The sequence below is a fragment of the Pinus tabuliformis genome, chromosome 9, assembly GCF_031772625.1.
Source record: "Pinus tabuliformis cultivar Carrire ecotype Pingquan chromosome 9, CPIR1, whole genome shotgun sequence".
NCBI lineage: Eukaryota > Viridiplantae > Streptophyta > Pinopsida > Pinales > Pinaceae > Pinus > Pinus tabuliformis.
This window is the reverse complement of record NC_142307.1, coordinates 1,379,367,734-1,379,385,487: the sequence shown is the minus strand read 5'-3', so window position 1 is coordinate 1,379,385,487 and position 17,754 is coordinate 1,379,367,734. Positions and strand designations below refer to the sequence as shown.

The window sequence follows — 17,754 nt, the reverse complement described above, 5'->3', positions numbered from 1 at the left end:
GGATTTCTAAAAACTTACCATAGGGTTAATAAGGATTTTTTTTGGGATGGCCTTAAATCGGATATTCAAAAGTTTGTAGCATAATGTTTGGTTTGCCAACAAAATAAAATTGAAACAATTAAGACACCAGGTCTATTACAACCTTTATCCATTCCAATCCAACATTGGGAGGAGGTTTCAATGGATTTTATCATAGGTTTACCCAAGTCTGAGGGAAAGAGTGTCATCATGGTGGTAGTTGACAGACTTACTAAGTATGCACACTTTTGTGCATTATCACATCCATTTAAAGCCAATACTATTTCTACTGCATTTATGGAAACAATTCAAAAGCTACATGGAAACCCAAAGATTATTGTAAGTGACAGAGATCTCATTTTTACTGGAAATAATTGGACAGAATTATTTTCTTGTCTTGGTACTCAGTTAGCTCATAGCTCATCTTATCATCCTCAATCTGATGGGAAAAATGAGATAGTAAACAAATGTTTGGAAAGCTATCTTTGTTGCTTTGTATCTGATAAACAGACACAATGGGTCAAATGGTTGGCTCTGGCTGAATGGTGGTATAACACTTCCTTCCATACTACAAAAAAAATGACCCCATTTATGGCACTTTATGGATATCAGCCACCATCCATCACATCATATTTAAGAGAAAATTCTAAGGTTCAAGCAGTGGAACATCACATCAAGCATCAACAACAATTTCTCCAACTCTTAAAGGATAACCTCGTGTTGGTGCAGAATAGAATGAAACAACAGGCATATCAACATTGCAACGAAAGAAGATTTGATGTAGGTGACTGGGTATTCCTACGGCTACAACCATATAAACAAATTTCCCTCAAGCAAGCTAAGAAGGATAATAAACTATCACCACAGTATTATGGTCCGTACAAGGTGTTGCAAAAGATTGGTATTATGGCATACAAGTTGGAGCTTCCTGCAACTTCTGAAGTGCACTCAGTTTTCCATGTTTCATGTTTAAATAAGGTTATAAGCGACAAGCTCCAAGTTCAAACAATATTACCAGAACTTGACGAGGAAGGAAAAATTATATTGGAACCGGAAGCAGTCACAGAAACAAGAACTCGACAACTATGAAATCGATTCATTTCAGAGTATCTCATCAAGTGGAAGAACTTATCTGCTGAAGATTCCACATGGGAGGATGAGAATTTTATACAGAAGCATCCAGAACTACTCAAGCAATGAGGACAACACTTTTTTGAAGGAGAGGGGCATGTTAGGTCCCTATAATACTAGTGATGCCCCCATTACTTTTGTAGTTGTATCCCTTATTAATATCGTTGTGCCCCTATTGTCCTCATATTGTTATTAATGTGCCCCATAGAATACCTCTATTATTATTTTTGTGCCCTTATATTATTATTGCTGGGTTGGCTTGGTTATATTGTGACCACTTAGACTCATATATATAGAAAAGAGGTTTTGTCATTTGAATAATCCAAGAATTGTTCATTTGTGTAATGTAAAGGAGGTTGCCCCCTCGAAGAGGCTGAATTCTAAGGATTTTATCTCTCTTTTCTATCTTTTTGTGAGCTGGTTTCATAACATATTGCATATTGGTAAAGGATGTTGAAAAGTGGAAAAGAGAATGGTGTTATCGTAGATTTCATGAGACATGTCTTACTTAGTCACATAATGCTAATGATAAGGAATGATGTATACTTCTTACTTTATGATGATAGATTTCGTTCTCACATATGTAGTTTATCATCGTTGATGCTTATCAGATGTGTGATGTTAAAAATCTCCCTAGTGCTGATACATGATTGATATATTCAGGGTTTTTGAGAAAAGATTATCAGATGTGTGATGTTAAAAAACTCCCTAGTGCTGATACATGGTTGATATATTGAGGGTTGTTGAGAAAAGATCATGCATTTCTTACTACGATGATGATGTTATGGTCATGAATGATGACTATGGTTTTTTCACATATATATGATATGATGTGAATGTTTTTGTATCATTGCTTGGAGATATGGCATATGCTTTAGTTGATTCATGGAAGGCTATGTCCTTGATAAACATAAGACTTTTTTCTACTAAGGAAAGGGATAAAGTTGATCTTGATAAGGTCAAGAGGATGAGTTGATATCTATATGTGGCATACCTAGTCACAGGTTGATGATATTAAAGTTACATTGTCTTATCTTACGAATTGATGATGGACATATACAAGTTGTTATCCTTGATGCTACTGACATATGCTTATGTTGCAGATCATATATGGTGTATGATAGTTGCTGATAACTATCATGATCTGGTGTAGGTCTTTGGTCTTTGTTATAAATGTCTTGTATATAATTTTATGTAAAGGTCATGTAAAGGCCTATGATGTAATAATTGTCATATTCACTCATGTATGGACTTTTGAGATCATGTCAAATATGTAATCCCACTTGGTTGGGTGGTTGAGTCAAATATGTATCCCCACTTGGTTGGGAGATTGATGTAAGTATGGGTCCTTGGTGATAGGAAGATCATACTCAGTTGAGTCATAGAGTCATAGAGTCATGTACTTCATCTTACATCTGTGAGAGATTGTGGCATGTGCTCAGGGGGAGCTAGATCAGAGAATTCAGTGTGTGCTCAGGGGAAGCATGATCAGTATATGGAAGTCATCATTTAACATTGGTCATTCCTTTTCCCTTGATGTCAAAGGGGGATAGTAGCTTGGTGTTTGGAGAGTAGCTTGATGTTTTAAAAAGCTTGGTGCTTAACTTGATGTTATTTACAGGTTGTGGTGACCAAACACCAAAGTGGTTTCCATCAAGTCCAAAGGGGGAGATTGTTGGCATTATTATGAATGTGTTGTCCTCGATGGAAAATCACTTGTAACATACCAAATATATGGTAACTAGATGAATCCACAGGTTAGTTCAGAGGTGACAGAATGATGGAACATAATACCATAATGATGGGTCAAAGGCTTACAAATCATAATCAAAAGTTTGATACAGGGAAATTGTTGGTATTATGAATTAGGTGTTGTCCTTGATGGAAACCTACCTAATGAGTTTTCCTTGATGACAACCTATTTGATGAAATGGAATCCTACATGATAAGTTGTATTTTGATCTACTTGTTAAAAATATAAATAGGATGAGTTTACAGACGTGATAGAATGCATGGAAGTTGAGAGGAATCTGTTCAGAGGAATGATAAGGTTGGAAGTTAACATGATGTGTTTACAGATGTGACAGAATGCATGGTAGTTCAGAGGAATCAGTTCAGAAGAATGATAAAGTTGGAAGTTCAAGAACTATACGTAGTTTCTGTTAAGCCAAGTTGCGTATGCACGCGAGTTCAGCGAAGAAAGGTAGCATATGATTTTTATACCATGGTATTCTAAATACCAGGGGTTCTTACCATGGTATTGGCCCATAATAATGAGCGCAACAAAGAATATTGATTCCGTCAAAGAATAAAATCAGCATAACTATGGTTTTGACCTAAGGTATTGAAAAATTCTAAAACTATATAAGGAGGTGAAGATCAAAGTGCTATGGTGTGCAAGTGATGGAAATCTTATGAAGATTTAGATCAAAATAAAATATGCATGTTATGGGATTTTTATGCTTTGCTTGATATAAACTACTTATGCACCTGAGAGCTTGATGATGGATGAGATCCAATAGATCTGAAATAATTATGCACAAATGAATACAATGATGGATCAGGATCATGAGACCTGAAATGACTTTTCATTATATGATCTGCTCATGGATTGACTAGATCTAAGTACTGACGCATTTTTTTATCTCTGAATATTATGATCTGGGTCTTTCTAAAGTTTTGAAAAAACTGCAAAATTTTAGGTCAAAATTTTCAAATCTATACGCTTTTTGGTCTCAGGAAAAGCGAGTATACACGATGGTTCGCCTCTTCAAAGTAGAGTATACAAAGTAAGGGTTTATGTTCATAAATGACTGATCAACCATATCAGTTTTGTTTCTTCTCTACTATCTGCCAATGATGTCATCATGTTGATTTGGGTTAAGTGGTAATGTCTGAAGCAGATATAATTGAATGATGAAGTTGGATGTGGTTATGAATAGTGTTAAGGTTACTTGCTGATTGTGATTGAAGATCGGGTTTAGTTCTGTGATTGGTTTAGATTGTTGTAGTAGATCTGAGTATGAATCAATATTGTTTTTAGAATTACAATAGTCAAGTTTTCAATTTTTTGTATTTTAAGATCTGTATGTGGGTTTCTCTACAGAAACCCTCATATGCATGTAGATTTCCTTAATTGAAGTAGCGTATGCATTTTGGCATATGAATGATAAGGACTAGAGTTGATTCTGTGTGTTGATGCATTATTTCGGGTTCAATTCTATGTATTAGTTACAATGATCTAACTATTTCAGTTGATTGGTTGAATTTTGATTAAGTGTTAGTTGATTGTGTTTTGAGTGAATGGTTGATTAAGTTGTATCAGAAATTGATGATCGGGTTTTAGTGATGTCAGAGATTGATGATTGGGTTTCAATGATTGATTAATTCAGATGTGTCAGAGATAAATGACAGTGTTACAGTGATGCGTTACAATTTGTTTTTATATTTTGAGCTTAAGTGTTGATAATGGGTCCAGTCTGAAAATTTGATGAAACGTGGCCTAAAAGTTATGATGGGTTGAAGTAGGTGGATCCAATGTGAAAATTTATGAAATGTGGTACATGGAGGATGTTGAAGGTTGGAGCCTTCAGTGAGGAAGTCTAAAATTCCTGCGAGAGGTAGCTGGTGATCAGATCAGAGGGTTGGAGCTCCCTTCTAGTAGCTGCTACAGAATGAGTGAAGGTTGTAGGCTTCTACAGGTTGGTGCCTGCGTACTGGTACAAGTTTACGCCAGTACAAGAACCAGGGGGTCGGAGCTCTCTTCTAGTAGAAGTTGGAGAACGAACGAAGGTTGTAGCCTTCTGCAGGTGGGTTTCTACGTACTGATACGAGTTTGCACTAGTACAAGATTGTAAAAATCTTTTCCTTTATATTAAAAAGAAGACAAAAACGACAACATCAAATGGTTTTTTCCTGCATTGGATTTCTACCTTAGATCCTGGTATTCATATTGTGTTATTTATGTGTGATGGCTTATTTTGTTCTTACAACACATGGTTACTATTTATCTATAATTTAACAAAGTACTAATGCACTACCTGAAGATCAAAATATCATGAATTAACTAAATCGTAAATTCGTTGGATGTACGCTAGTTGTCTGAAAAATAGTCACATAAAAAAATTGCATAAAAAAATCTACATGAGAAATGTAAAACTTTATTGGTTTGAAAACATTGATTTACCCTCCCCAACAATTAAACTATGGCTAGCATTTATAATATACAATATTTTTTTTAAAAAGATAAAATATAATCATAATTTTAGTCTTCATATGAAATTAAAAATATCTTTAAAATAATAAAGAAGAATAACGTGTCCATTTAATAATGCACACATTATTTAAAAGTATATATAATAAACCTACACATACTAAATTTCAACAAAATACATATACTAAATAACATAATATTTAAAAGAAATAAATATACTACGTAATATTTTAATAAAACATACTAGCACTACTCTGGGGTTCGAGGATGGAGCGGAAGACACTGCAGTTAATCGTTCGCGAGGGCTTCGGATAGGGTTTTTGGTTACTGCAGCTTTCAGCGGAACCATGGATGGTCACCGGTAACCTTGCTTAGACTGTCTCCTGCCGTGCTTCGTACTTTACCTTATCCTCCTTACAGCGCGCCGTTAACCTGTTTTTCGACCTGTTGGGGCTTTGAGGGGGTTTATTACTGTTTTACTGTTCGAGTTCTTTAACCGGCCGCTTACCTGTCGACGGTCTGCTCCCTGTTACTGGCTGTCCGTTTCCGGGTTTTGGTCTACTCTCTGTTTCTCCAGCATTTTCGAGGTGTCCTCCGTTTCAAGGAGTAGCTGTCATCATGGATGACCTCGATGCCATCGACTACTCTGAGGACCCGCTGGAAGGGGTATCCATCTGGCGCTCCATATTTTCTGCATCTGCAGGTATGCTTAGCTCTGGCCTTTCCGGAAGTTACCCTTCATACTCCTTTGTAGAACCGTCACGGTCTCAGTCTGTGGTCCTCCCGGATGACCCGCCTACTTGGCCATCACTTTCTACCCCCCTAATTCCCTGGCTACCCTCGGTTTTGCCTCTGAATGTCTTTATCCTAACCCTACTTTGGAAATCCATGCATCTGGAGTGCCAGTCTGGCAGCTTATCCCCCCATCAGTGACCATCGGATCTGCTGGTTTTCCCCCTCTGGCCTCATCCGCTCCACCTTCTGGCAGCTTTACTGCCATTTTGCCTCTCGCTGGTTCTATTCCTACCTCCTTTGGAAACCCTAACCCTCCCCCCGCGGTTTCAGGCCCTCTTCCGAACCGGGTACAACATCAACCACCTCCTCAGGGTTCTGAGAAGAAGAACAAGTGTTACAAGTCCAAGGCGGACGATATCTTCCTCAAACTTGAAGAGGACATTCAGGGGGGAGAGACTATGGATTTTGCTGATAGAGTCTTGGTCGGGCGCATCAAAGGACGAAATTACACAGCTACCCGTTTGAAAACTTGGGCATCCGAGATTTGGGGTCACCATCTGGTGGACATCCCCTTCGTGTAGACATTTGTGAGGGAATGGTTTGCACTGAGATTTTCTCATGATGATCATACCAACTGGGTATTGTCCTCCTACTAGAATTTTGAACACGCCCTGGTTCTCCTGAAGCGCTGGACACCTCTTTTTGATCCAGAGATTGAGCAAATAGGTATCGGACCTATATGGATTCGACTCCCGGGTCTCCCTTTACAATATTGGTCTGAGGACATTTTCAAGAATATTGGTAATGCTATAGGCTCCTACATGGATTATGATAAGTCCTATCAATACACGGGCATGATGGCATATGCTCGGATTCTTATCAACCTTGATACTCGGGGCGGCCTTCAGGAGTACATCACTATCCAGTGGAGGGACACATCCCGCAAGCAGATCATCGATTATGAAGGCATTCCATATCGCTGCCATAGATGCCACAAAGTGGGGCACTTATTCAAGGATTGCCCCCTCTTGCATAAGATCAGGGGTACTGAATAGGGTTTGGAGCCGGAGCAACCCAGAGGAAACCCTTCTCGGCATGATATAGATACTGAACCTGAAAAGATCGACAAGGATGCAGAGGACACCCGGGGTATGCCTGAGACAGTGGGCACTGATAAGGGTCACTCTGCTACAAACCCTCAATCGCCTCCTCCTCCAGCGTGTACCAGTCCAGCAAAGGAGAACATCTCGCTGTCGGGTAAGTTATCTACACCCTCCTCTCTCTCTTCTCCTGTGTCTGGTATAACTGAAGCTCTTGCATCCCATTCATACATTAGCACATCTCCTCCTACTTTATCATTTTCGGTCTCCTCGATGGTTATTGGATCTCAGGGATTTTCTCCTCCCTCCTCTCTTCTCTGCTCCCTTCCCCTTCCCCCTCCCATCACTGCCCCCAGCATCCCATCTCTGTCATCTTCCTCCCTTCCTTCTCTTTCCATCCCCTCCCCCTCTGCTCCCCCTCGGTATTCCCTCCGTTCTAGATCAAAGGATCGTGGACATGACGCGATTGGTTTGGACCCTGAGACTACCCCTGCCTCCCATAAACCCTCCAGGGGTCGCCCATCTCATCTCTCTAAAGCCAGACACACTACGGATGAAGAAGTTGCCCTTGGGCGACAACAAACAATTGACAGGGCCCTTAGAGCTAGGAATGGCCCTTTGCCTCACCCTCCATGAAGTTCCTATCCTACAATTGCAGAGGGTTTGCTAGCCCTCCTAAAAAACTAGCTCTCAGAAGATTGCTCACTTCGACTCAGCTGGACATTATATTCTTACAAGAAACTCTTTGTTCGGCTGATTCTCTTATCTCTACTCTTAATTCTTGGCTGCCGAACTGGACCTTCCACGCCCTGGATGCATCTGGGAGATCTGGGGGTACTGCTATTGGTCTACACAACAAGACTATGGAACTTAGGAACATTTGGGGAGGTCGGGGTTTTATAGGCATGGATATATTTGCCCACTCAATAGAGACTGAAGTCTGTATTATGAATGTATATGGTCCATGTGTGGATAGGGAAAACTTTTGGAGATCCCTTCTGGACTCAGAATTCCTACAGGTAGACAACATCATTCTTGGAGGAGATTTAAAATTTTCATTGGGATTAAGTGAATCTTGGGGACGTTCGGCCCAAGTAGATGGCCTCACAGACACTATATCTACCTTACTAGAGGAGCATCAGCAGGTAGAAATCCCATCTGCCAGGATACAGTATACATGGACAAACAATTGCAGTGGAGACCACAACCTTGCAAGGAGACTTGACAGATTTCTCATCAAAGAAGATTTCTTAAGCTCTCATCCTCGTATTCGTCAGTGGGTTGGTACTGGAGGCATTTCTGATCATCGACCAATCTTTTTGGAATTGGCCGACACAAACCTGAGGATTAAAAGCCCCTTCAAATTCAACGCCTCTTGGCTCAAGGATCCTTCCTTCATTCAATTGGTCTCTAATTACTGGCAATCCAACCCTATACAAGAACGTGAGGATCATACAGAAGGTTTTATCAGGAAATTGACAGAACTTAAGAGGATCTCCAAAATTTGGGCACACCAGAAATGGAAAAATGATGACAACACCCTGAGGGAGGCAGAGTTGGCCATTGCCACACATGAGGACACTTCTAATGGCACTTTCCTATCACAAGAAAGCAAAGATCATTATACCTCCCTCATCACGAAGCATTCCCAAATACTGAAGGAAAGGGAGGAGAGCTGGAGGCTCAGGAGCAGGGCAATCTGGCTCACTGAAGGAGATGACAATACCAAGTTCTTTCATAAATTTTCCAACGGCAGAAAGGCCATTAATACTATTTGGGAACTTCGCAACGATCAGGGTCAATTGGTATCATCTCAACGGGATCTGGCTAGATTAGCCATTGAACACTTCAAAAGCATCTACAGGGCGCCCAGAGCTGTGAATATTATGGAAATCATGCGGGTTGCTGAACACTTTCCCAGATTTGTACAGTAGGAAGAAACATAGGACCTGATGATGGAAGTGACGAAGGAAGAGCTTGAGGCAACTATAAAATGGTTTAAAAAAGACAAGAGCCGTGGGCCGGATGGGTGAACCATCGAGTTCTACATTGCTTTTTTTGATATCCTGGGGGACGATTTACTCAAGATTGTGGAGGACTGCAGAAGGAGTGGAAGAATTTCCCTGGCCATCAAGTCCACCTTCATTGCCCTTATTCTGAAATCTAATAATCCCTCTTCTTTCAACGACTTCCGACCCATTTCCCTCTGCAACTGTTTGTACAAGATTATCGCAAAGATCATAGCAAACCGACTGAAGCCTATCCTCTCCAGACACATATCCTCTGAGCAGTTTGCTTTCCTTCAGCATAGACAGATTCATGAGGCTATAGCCACAGCTCAGGAACTCCTCCACACTTTGTAGATGAAGAAGCAGAAAGGCATGATTCTGAAGGTGGACCTCTCAAAGGCCTTTGATAGAGCTAATTGGCTCTACATTAGATTATTACTGACTCACCTTGGCTTCCCTTTTGCATATATTAAATGGATCATGAGTTGCATTAAAGATGTATCTTACAGTGTGTTATTAAATGGGGAAGCCACATATTTCTTCCTCTTGGAGAGGGGTCTCAGGTAGGGATGCCCACTCTCCCCCCTACTTTTCTTACTTATCATGGAAGGATTAAGTAGGGCCATCATATTTGCTCGAAATAGAAATCAACTGGGTGGCATTAAGATCTCTGAGAATTTTTATCTCACCCATCTATTATTTGTTGATGACATTATCATTTTTTTAAATGGAAGCATTGGAGACACCACTGTCCTCCAGAATATCTTCAATCTTTTTCAACAGTTAACTGGGATGACAATAAATGATAGTAAATCTACGATTACTTCCTTTGGCTGCTCACAACATGAGATTATATTTACCTCACAGCGTTCCCTTTTACCTCTCTGAACCTGGAAGACGGTCTTAAATATCTAGGCTTTAGGCTTAAGCCTCACGGATACAGGATCATGGATTAGACATGGCTTATTACAAAAGTGGAAAAGCACCTTCAGGTTTGGTACTATAAATACCTATCCCGTGCAGGAAGATTAGTCCTAATTAAAGCTGTGATTGAAGCCACTCCTGTTTTCTGGATGACCCTAGCTTGGATACTGAAAGGCATATTGAACAAGCTACAAAGCATATGTTGCAGATTCCTTTGGAAAGGCAATCAACCGGGTAGGTTATTTGCCTGGGTCAAATGGGGCACTATAGCAGAGCCCAAGAGATGGGGAGGATGGGGCATCAAAAGGCTTGATATTTTTTCCAAAGCTCTGGCGGCAAAGCTCGGCTGGCATCTTATCACTACAAACAGCCTCTGGTCCCGGGTTGCACAAGTGAAATACATCTGGCCCATGAATCTGATGGACTAGTTCAGACAGCAGCACAGAACAAGTAATAACATCTCCAATGTATGGAAGGTGGTTATAAATGCATTACCACTCCTTTGTGAAGGCATAACGTGGAGAAAAGAGGGCAATTTTGTTTGTATTGGCACGGACCCATGGGTTTGTTGTGGCAATGCACACAGACTACCAACAGACTTGATAAGGCACTTACATAGCAGGGGTATCACCCACATCAAACACATCGGTGACAAAAAAAATTCCTCCTTCCTACAACAGGCTTGGAAATCGGCTCGTGATCTGGACATCCCTATGTAGTGGTGACTTGATTGGCAGGAATACACAGATGCTCTTACACATGCACACATCTGACTATGAGAAGGACCGGACGAGATTATATGGGCCTTCGCCAAACACGGAACATATTCTCCAAAAGAGGGTTATATGAGATTAATGGAACCATTCAAGCCCCAGAACATAAACCCGACTTGGAGATTACTCTGGAAGCTTAAGGTGGCTCCTTGTACCCGCTTACTAATGTGGAACATTTTGTTTGATAAGATCCCCACAGGATCAAATCTGATGAAAAGATATTTTCATGGCCCTTTTTGGTGTCACTTGTGCCGCAATGACGAAGAGAGTACTGAACATCTCTTCCTACATTGCCCCACCACTAAGGAACATTGGAATTCCATCATTACTCACTATCCAAGCTTAAATATCTGGCATGGACACACCATTCTGGATGCCTGGAGTACATGGTGTCAAAGTCAAAATGGAAAATCCAGAAATATGCCTCTTCTAGTTTGCTGGTCACTATGGATTGCTAGAAATCATTCTATCTTCAACCACAAAATACCCCATTGGCCTGCCATCCTGCTCCATACCATTGCGGATTATGATCTTCTTCCCGAGGAGGACTCCAATGCCCCTCCCCGCACCATTATACCAGAAACCATAGACAAAACAAAACCATGGGCATACTTTGATGGCTCTGCGCAGGAGGCAGGATGTGGTGGAGGAGCCATTCTCTACCTAAATGATACACATTGTTTCAAGATCCAAATAAGTTTAGGCAGGGGAACTAATAATTATGCTGAACTATGCACTGCTAAACATCTCATACATTTTGCATTGGAAAAGAATTGCAGACATCTACAACTGTTTGGTGATTCCAAAATCGTTTGTAATTGGATAAATAATGCATCCCACTGTAATGCATTTTCATTGAGGCATATATTAGAAGAAGCACAAAGATTGATATCTTCTTTTGACTCCTTTGCCTGTCGCCACATTTACAGGGAGCAAAATTCGGGGGCTGATCACCTTTCCAAAGAGGCAGCGCTTAGACAGGGCAATGACTGGCTGATCCAGGAGGAAATAGATGGGACCTTCCACCAGCACTACCACAAACCTTTTGTGGATCCTAGAGAAAATGGGCTATAAGCCCTATAATATTTTCTGATAATCTTGTATATATCATGTTTGTATTTACTTCTTTTTGGTCTATATTTATGACTTGGGATATACAGCCCAGATTTTGATACTTAGTTTTCTCTCTCTGCGAAGAGACAACTTTCAATTTTGATCTTGTTCTCTCTATGTTAGAGAGCAGGCAGATACAGTACAACAGATAACAGACTCCCTGCGTGGAGATACAACTTTTCATTACTTTTTTCTGGTCAACAGTTTCCTTTTGAACTTGACAGGCAACTCTGCCTCCATATGCATATGCCTTAGCATCTACAAAATGTAATTTCTTATATATCAATAGAAATTACGACTTTTTTCCATGGAAAAAAAAATAAAACATACTAATGTTACAGTGAGCAATTACTTTGACTAATCAAAATTAAAGTTTATTAACAAAAATAAAAAATACGATGAAATATAAATATATAAATCCATCCATGGAAACATCTATTGTTGCCAAGAAACAGGGATGATTTCTAGTTATACAATGAAAAAAAATGGAATTAGGAAAAGTAACATATAAATTTCTGATGGACTACGCAGCATTGCCCCACAGGGGTTTAGGGTTTTCAGATTGACGTGTGCATTCATAGAATGTACAGTATCCTTCCAGAACAGTAATGACAGAACACATATTGCAATGAAAAGAGCTATAAATTTCCATGGCCTCGACACATACTTCTCAAAGAATTCCCGCAGAACGCTTTTGATTTTGTTCTTCTACGCCGAAGTGTCTCTTTGATTTTTTTTTTTTTATTTTTTTTTTGTTTTGGGAAATATACGAATAATAATTTAAAATTTTAATATTTTAGATCAGTTTAGATTTATCTTAATTTCAAATTTACCAAAAATATAGAAGGATCAATAACATTTTTCATCTAAATTTACTAGAAATTGGTGATACAATTTCTAGCAGAAATGTGATTTTTAGCTATTTAAAATACATTTTTGAATGGATAAATGAATTCAATACTTTGAAAAATCCCATGGACACTAGAATTACACTAATTAAACACCTTAAACTCAAATGTTTACAATTTTTATCATATTTAATTAAAATTAACCAAACACCGATAACATAATATTTTAAAAATAAATATACTATATAAATTAATATTTCTAGAAACATAATATTCACAAATAAATAAATAATTTGTAAAAGCCCTCCAAAACATGGTGAGCCATCACATTGACCAATTAAAATTAAAGTTTATAAAAAACATCATATTGTTTCAGATAAACATCCTACGGTGGTAGGTTCACTGGTTATCAAAGCCAGAAAAACAATGAAATGGGTGATGGAATAACAGAAAAAATAACATATAAAATTGTGAACTTGGCCCAACCAAAGACAAACCCATATAAATCTCTGGTGGACTAGGCATAATTGCTCACAGGCGGCTATGGGTTTTCAGGTTGGCGTGTGCATCGATAGAAGGTACAGTATCCTTCTAAAACAGTAACGACCAGAACACAAAATCCAATGAAAAGAGCGATAACTTTCCACGGCCTCGACAGATACTCCTCATAGAATTCCAGAAGAGCGCTTTTGATTTTGCTCTTATAATATTTCTTGATCAGCACTTCCCGAAGTGTCTCTTTGATCTCCTCCGGAAGCTCCAAGTGGCCTGTAAAAAAGGGCTGGCACATACCGTCCCACATCTTGGCCACATATTCATCCGTCAACATGAGGCTCCGGCGACGAATAACATCAGAATCCCTGAGCAGGCTAACGTCATTGGGTGTGTCGATGAGGCAGTCCATGAGCCCAACGTAGCGCGTCACGGAGTTGCGACGAGCAGGGTCGTTGAACTCCAGGGCAACCATGTTTCTCAAGAACACTTCTGTGTGGATATGGGATACAGTGATCCGCGGAAGGTACAGGGTCTCTGAGTATTTGTCGAATCGGATGTCTTGCTGCGGGTCAGAGAATGACTGGAACTTAATCCCGGCCTTGTCCAACTGCCCTGCGTTATACGCATTCAGAAAATCATGATGACCTGTCTTGCTTGGATGACGGATGAAAATACCACAAACTGTTGCAGCAATGTCTTCAAGAAAGAGTTTCAACTTTTGAAAGAGGGGCAGATCTGGCTCCTCGCCCTTTATATCAGCTTTCATATCCAGGAAGGGCGAAACCATTGCCTGCATGCAATCCAGCAAATGTGTCCTCCTTGCTACTGATTCGGTATCTAAACTATCTATGTCGCTTACATCGAAAGGAGACAATACCGTGTACGTCTTCTTCAACAGGTAAGCGAATTGTCGCTCATGATCTGCATCACTTAAAGCTTCTTTAACGTTCTCGAAAACTTCTTTCAACACAGAGAACGGGACCTGATTCTCCAGCTTGAGAATGTCGCACTTTATACATGGTTGAAGTGCACTGAAATTGCTCATGTCATCTTCTGGACGGGAACTGCCGGAAGGAAGAGTACCCGCGGTCTCTGATGTAAACAAGCTGAACAAGAAACATAAGAGAAAGGTTGAATCTACGGCCATCATCAGTGCAAAGTTCGAATAGTTCTCGCCTTCTTTTATTTTCCAGTCATAGAACTGCTCAATGTCTGACCGTTTTCGTTCGATCGCCGCAATTATGGACTGGAAACTCTTGCCATGATTGGGCAGTCTCTGCGACAGAGCAGCCGCGGACTTGACTTTGTACGCCTCCGCGGTTGAGATCTTGAGACTGCCACTCTGAAAAGTACCTCTTGCGGAAGAGGCAATATCTCTCTTGAGCTTCCAATGGTGGTAAGGCCCCAGCGATATAAACCGCGGAATGTACGCCTCAGGATTGACATTCTTGAGCGCTGTAGCCACACGCGGAAGAGCAACTTCGTAATTCTTATCATGAAGCATCTTTCGGACTTGTACCACCCATTCCTCCTTAATCACCAGCGGCTCTTCCACATCCGCCAACCGTGTAGTGGCAATCTTTTTAACTTGTTCAACGCACTGCTTCATACTCACTATCGCTTCCTCTTCTACTTCAATTTTTTTCCCCACTTCTGCCATCCTTTCAGTGATCACAATTTACGGCACTGGTACTAGTCCACTCCCTTGTTTTCGGATTGTTTAGTACTCAAAGAGTATATATAGCAAGCACTAAGCTAGCAACCAGGTCGGAAATCATTGGAGTCACAGTGAAAATAAATTGATCTAATCATTCTTTTCTTGTGCGTTAAACTAAAGAAAGAAGAATTGCCAAGCCCATATCAAGCATTCGAATAGAATCTCCTACTTTGTTTTGAGAAAATATGCAACTGGAATTGACCCTGCCGGAATTCGATAATTGCCTTCCCTTTTATTATTATTCTTACTGTACCAAAGTAGAGCAACAGAATTTCTAAAGTAGAAACCGAGCATAACCTTGTTTTGAAGGACATCGAGTGAAGCGCCGAGATTAACTCGATTGCAGGTTCGAGCCATGTTATACCTCTCGTACAGCTTACTCTGAGATCAGAACCAGCTCGGAAATCATTGGACTGTGAAAATAATTTGATCTGCTCATTCTTTTCTAGTGAGTAAACTAAAGAAGGAAGAATTGCCAAGCACATGAGGAGCATTCAAATAAAATCTCCAACTTTCTTTTGTAAAAAATATGTAACTAGAATACCCGGCCCGAACTTTATGATTGCCTTGCCTTTAATTTTTATTCTCACTGTACGAAATTGACGCGGCCCGAACTCTATAATTGCCTTGCCTTTAATTATTGTTATTACTGTACAAAAGTTGAGCAACAGAATTGGTAAAGTAGAAACCCAGCATAACTTTCTTTTCAAGGACATCCAGTGGTAAAGTAGAAACCCAGCATAACTTTCTTTTCGAGGACATCCGGTGAAGTATGCAATAGAAATGGTCAGTTTGGAAAATCAATCCCACCTCCTAAATTCAGAGTTGTTGTTCACTCGAAATAACCCATTTATCTATGTGAGAGAAAGCATAACTGGTCTCTTTAACTAAAAAATATCGACCACCGCACTTTATTCCCGTTCTCTGAAGTGCCTGAAATATAATCACTCACTCGAAGTTTTTAACTCAAAACAGTATCACAGCGGTTCTAACTTTTATGTTGCAGTATTCCAGTTTTCTTTGCGGGTCAAAACTTATTTGTTTATTTACTGGTCATGCATTTCATGTGCAAAGCAGATAACCTGTAACACGTTTTATTATTTGCATAATGAAAATTCCATGATAAAGTACCCAAGAAGCATAATAATTCATTTATTTCATTGAGTAAAGGAGAGTAATGGTCATTACAATGTCATCGCCATTGCTATTCACTGTGTAGCTAAAATATCAGAGGGATTTCCTTTCCAAGGTCATAACGATGTCATCGTCATTGAGTACTTTATTTTCAGAAAAACATCCAAAGCAACAGAGAATAGCAAAGTGGGGACTATTTGCATTATTCTAGATTATCAATTTTCTTCGTGCTTTTTATGTTATTAAGAAGGATTCGCCAAAATTTATATCTGACAATGTAGTTTTCTTCTCTCTTATGAATGATTGAAAAAATGTCATTAAATCAAACATACATCACTTCACTTTTAGTTTGAAGCCAATATTTTCCGTTCTTATTCTGTGTGTAGAAAGAAGATGCCTAGTTTTGAGGATTTCCTTTTTTTTATCATTTATATATATATATATATAATTTATTTATATATATATATTATTCAATCTGAAAATCAAAGAACAAAATTAAATGTTTGTAGGCATTTTTTTAGATTAGTCTTTCGAGTCATGTTCCCAAAAAAAAATAACAAGAAAATTACATGAATTTTTTTAAGTGGTGTCAGTCCACCTCAAATGTTCCTCCAATGTTCTTTATCTGAGTTTGAGCTCTTAGACAAATAAGGACATTTGGATCCTCTGATTTCCTTCTCCTTTTGCATCTGGATTTTGCGACCTTGCTGCCACCATTCTTTCTTGATTGATTCCTTTTCTTGTTGGGGGAGCTTGTGGATTTGAGTTATCCTAAGTTATGGGATCCTCTTCCTCTTCCTCATCAGATTGTTGGGCTAGGAATTACCATCCACTTAGGCTTCTTGGCTGGTTTCTTTTTCTTTCTATGATATTTCTTTGTCAAAGGACACGAGTTTTGTAAATGTCCAATTTGTAGATAAAAGTGACACCTGAATGTCATATTCTCATAATCTAAGCACTGAGTCTGTTGTGTGTCAAAAGAATATGATCAGGAAGTCCTTTGTTGAGGTCTACCTCTACGTAAATTTGGGCAAAAGTATATATTGCTTCTTATGTTCTTTGTGTCTCCCCAGTAGCTTACCTATTCCTTCTAGGACCTTTCGATGCCAGGAATGAAGGGGTAGGTTATGCAATCTTACCCACACTAGCATTTTGGAGACCACCATTGAGTTGGCATCGAATTTGGGAACCGTGGGGTGATAAATAGTCGAGCGGTACCCGAGAATCATGGACCCTCTTGTATAACATACTGTTTGATATCTGATGATTCGAATTTTACTATGAAGAATCCCTTAGAGCATAGATGAAACTTGCAGTTTGATGTTAAGGGGTAGTAAAAATCCATTGGAAGAAATCGAGAGGTTTTGGCCAAAAACCATTATACCTGCAAATGATTGCCTCAAATTAATAGGTTGTACAAAGATTAGTTGACTCTGCTAGATCTATTGTCATTGTCTATTGTCACTGTTGGGATTTGTTTTATGTGCTCCATAATATAAGGCCCAAGAATGTTTAAAGTCTCTTCATATTTACCTAATGCAACT

At 39.5% G+C, this 17,754-nt stretch overlaps 2 protein-coding genes across 2 annotated transcripts; one reads left to right on the top strand and one right to left on the bottom strand.

The window, feature by feature from the left end:
* The first annotated feature begins 7,829 nt into the window (after positions 1 to 7,829).
* On the top strand, positions 7,830 to 9,131 carry LOC149153617 (uncharacterized). Its single transcript, XM_089443875.1, has one exon. The coding sequence runs from the start codon at positions 7,830 to 7,832 to the stop codon at positions 9,129 to 9,131; it is 1,302 nt and encodes a 433-aa protein (XP_089300001.1).
* A 4,274-nt stretch (positions 9,132 to 13,405) lies between these two features.
* Positions 13,406 to 15,019, bottom strand: LOC149153616 (putative UPF0481 protein At3g02645). Its single transcript, XM_089443874.1, has one exon. The coding sequence runs from the start codon at positions 15,017 to 15,019 to the stop codon at positions 13,406 to 13,408; it is 1,614 nt and encodes a 537-aa protein (XP_089300000.1).
* Between the last annotated feature and the right edge of the window lie 2,735 nt (positions 15,020 to 17,754).

Coding starts and splice junctions, on each gene's coding strand:
- LOC149153617 (XM_089443875.1), top strand. CDS start 7,830: ATGAAGTTCCTATCCTACAATTGCAGAGGGTTTGCTAGCCCTCCTAAA.
- LOC149153616 (XM_089443874.1), bottom strand. CDS start 15,019: ATGGCAGAAGTGGGGAAAAAAATTGAAGTAGAAGAGGAAGCGATAGTG.